At 34.0% G+C, this 2,265-nt stretch overlaps 1 protein-coding gene across 1 annotated transcript in view; it reads left to right on the top strand.

Annotated features, from left to right (window-relative positions):
- Positions 1-633: 633 nt before the first annotated feature.
- LOC111084232 (protein grainyhead-like) overlaps positions 634-2,265 on the top strand; it is a gene marked incomplete at both ends in the record, with an annotated part of 3,544 nt that continues 1,912 nt past the window's right edge. The window contains one exon of the mRNA XM_022381001.1: positions 634-735. Within this exon, the coding sequence (XP_022236709.1) occupies positions 634-735 (102 nt within the window). The remainder of the gene's footprint in view (positions 736-2,265) is intronic.

Genomic DNA, 2,265 nt, shown 5'->3' with positions numbered 1-2,265 from the left:
AGTGAGTTGAACTAACATAAAGATTCCACCTAGAGTGAGGTGAACTAACATAAAGATTCCATCTGGAGTGAGTTGAACTAACATAAAGATTCGACCTGGAGTGAGTTGAACTAACATAAACATTTGACCTGGAGTGAGGTGAACCAACATAAACATTTGACCTGGAGTGAGGTGAACCAACATAAAAATTCCATCTGGAGTGGGGTGAACTAACATAAACAATCCACCTGGAGTGAGTTGAACCAACATAAACATTCCATCTGGAGTACGGTGCACCAACATAAACATTCCATCTGGAGTACGGTGCACCAACATAAACATACCTAGAACACAGCTTTATTTATAATCTGGAGTAAAATGTCTTGTTACGTTTACTCCGAAATTTTTGTGATATTTATAAGTTTTGGTCTTAGATTTTTTTTTCAAATGTTTTTTGCGTGTTTTAATTTTTCAGAAGCTGTGAACAGTTTCCAGTTGACTTTGATTCTTTGAAATTCTAGAAACATTTTCGTTATCAGTTCCAGCTGACGAACTGAATCAATTCTTGTGTTATGTATTTGTGTTTGTATGAACATTTTAGTTTCATTATTATTCCTGAGTTTGAGTTGAAGTTTTGTCATCTTTTTGTTCCAGGGTCTCCCTCTTCACCTACAAATCGACACGTTTGATGACTGTAGAGAGGGGGTTAACCCCATACACCGTGGTTTCTGTCAGATAAAAGTTTTTTGTGACAAGGTTAGTGTTCCAAATTAATCATAGAAACTAAAAAAGGAATCGCGTGTTTCTTGTTTAAACACAATAAAACCTGTTTAAGACACTCAAGCAAATGTGCCTACACCACTTGTTCTTCAATTTGAACTAAGTATAGGAAAAAATAACTTCATCCAGTTTAACTCTGTACGATAACCTGTCATTGGGATATTGTATCAGACTACAAAATAATATAACCTGTCATTGGGATATTGTATCAGACTACAAAATAAGATAACCTGTCATTGGGATATTGTATCAGACTACAAAATAAGATAACCTGTCATTGGGATATTGTATCAGACTACAAAATAAGATAACCTGTCATTGGGATATTGTATCACACTACAAAATAAGATAACCTGTCATTGGGATATTGTATCATACTACAAAATAAGATAACCTGTCATTGGTATATTGTATCATATTACAAAATAAGATAACCTATCATTGGGATATTGTATCACACTACAAAATAAGATAACCTGTCATTGGGATATTGTATCATACTACAAAATAAGATAACCTGTCATTGGTATATTGTATCATATTACAAAATAAGATAACCTGTCATTGGGATATTGTATCATATTACAAAATAAGATAACCTGTCATTGGGATATTGTATCATATTACAAAATAAGATAACCTGTCATTGGGATATTGTATCATATTACAAAATAAGATAACCTGTCATTGGGATATTGTATCATATTACAAAATAAGATAACCTGTCATTGGGATATTGTATCATATTACAAAATAAGATAACCTGTCATTGGGATATTGTATCATATTACAAAATAAGATAACCTGTCATTGGGATATTGTATCATATTACAAAATAAGATAACCTGTCATTGGGATTATGTATCAGACTACAAAATAAGATAACCTGTCATTGGGATATTGTATCATACTACAAAATAAGATAACTTGTCATTGGTATATTGTATCAGACTACAAAATAAGGTATCTTGTCATTGAGTAATTGATATGTTTCACTCTATCTCCTACACCACTTTTAATGAGTAAATATTTTGACATTATTTTTGTATGATTTTCATTTTTCATCCAAGGAATGAACACTGTATAGTTTCCAGTAGGAGACGTTGAAGGATTTGATAAAAAAAAACTATTCGGCCTCAAAGCTAGAACCGTGCAAGGCAATACCAAGATATTCGGTATCCTATGTGGCTCAGGGTATGACCTACGTCATATGGTATGACATATGTCTGGGTGGACTCGATATGTTGATTATGTAGCTCAGGGTATGTCATATGCCTGGGTGGACTCGATATGTTCATTATGTAGCTCAGGGTTTGTCATATGCTTGGGTGGACTCGATATGTTCATTATGTAGCTCAGGGTATGTCATATGCTTGGGTGGACTCGATATGTTCATTATGTAGCTCAGGGTATGTCATATGCCTGGGTGGACTCGATATGTTGATTAAGTAGCTCAGAGTATGTCATATGCCTGGGTGGACTCGATATGTTGATTATGTAGCTCAG

The sequence above is a fragment of the Limulus polyphemus genome, unplaced genomic scaffold, assembly GCF_000517525.1.
Source record: "Limulus polyphemus unplaced genomic scaffold, Limulus_polyphemus-2.1.2 Scaffold15004, whole genome shotgun sequence".
NCBI lineage: Eukaryota > Metazoa > Arthropoda > Merostomata > Xiphosura > Limulidae > Limulus > Limulus polyphemus.
Note: the sequence above shows the minus strand (reverse complement) of the source record. Positions and strands in the feature narration are given on the sequence as shown.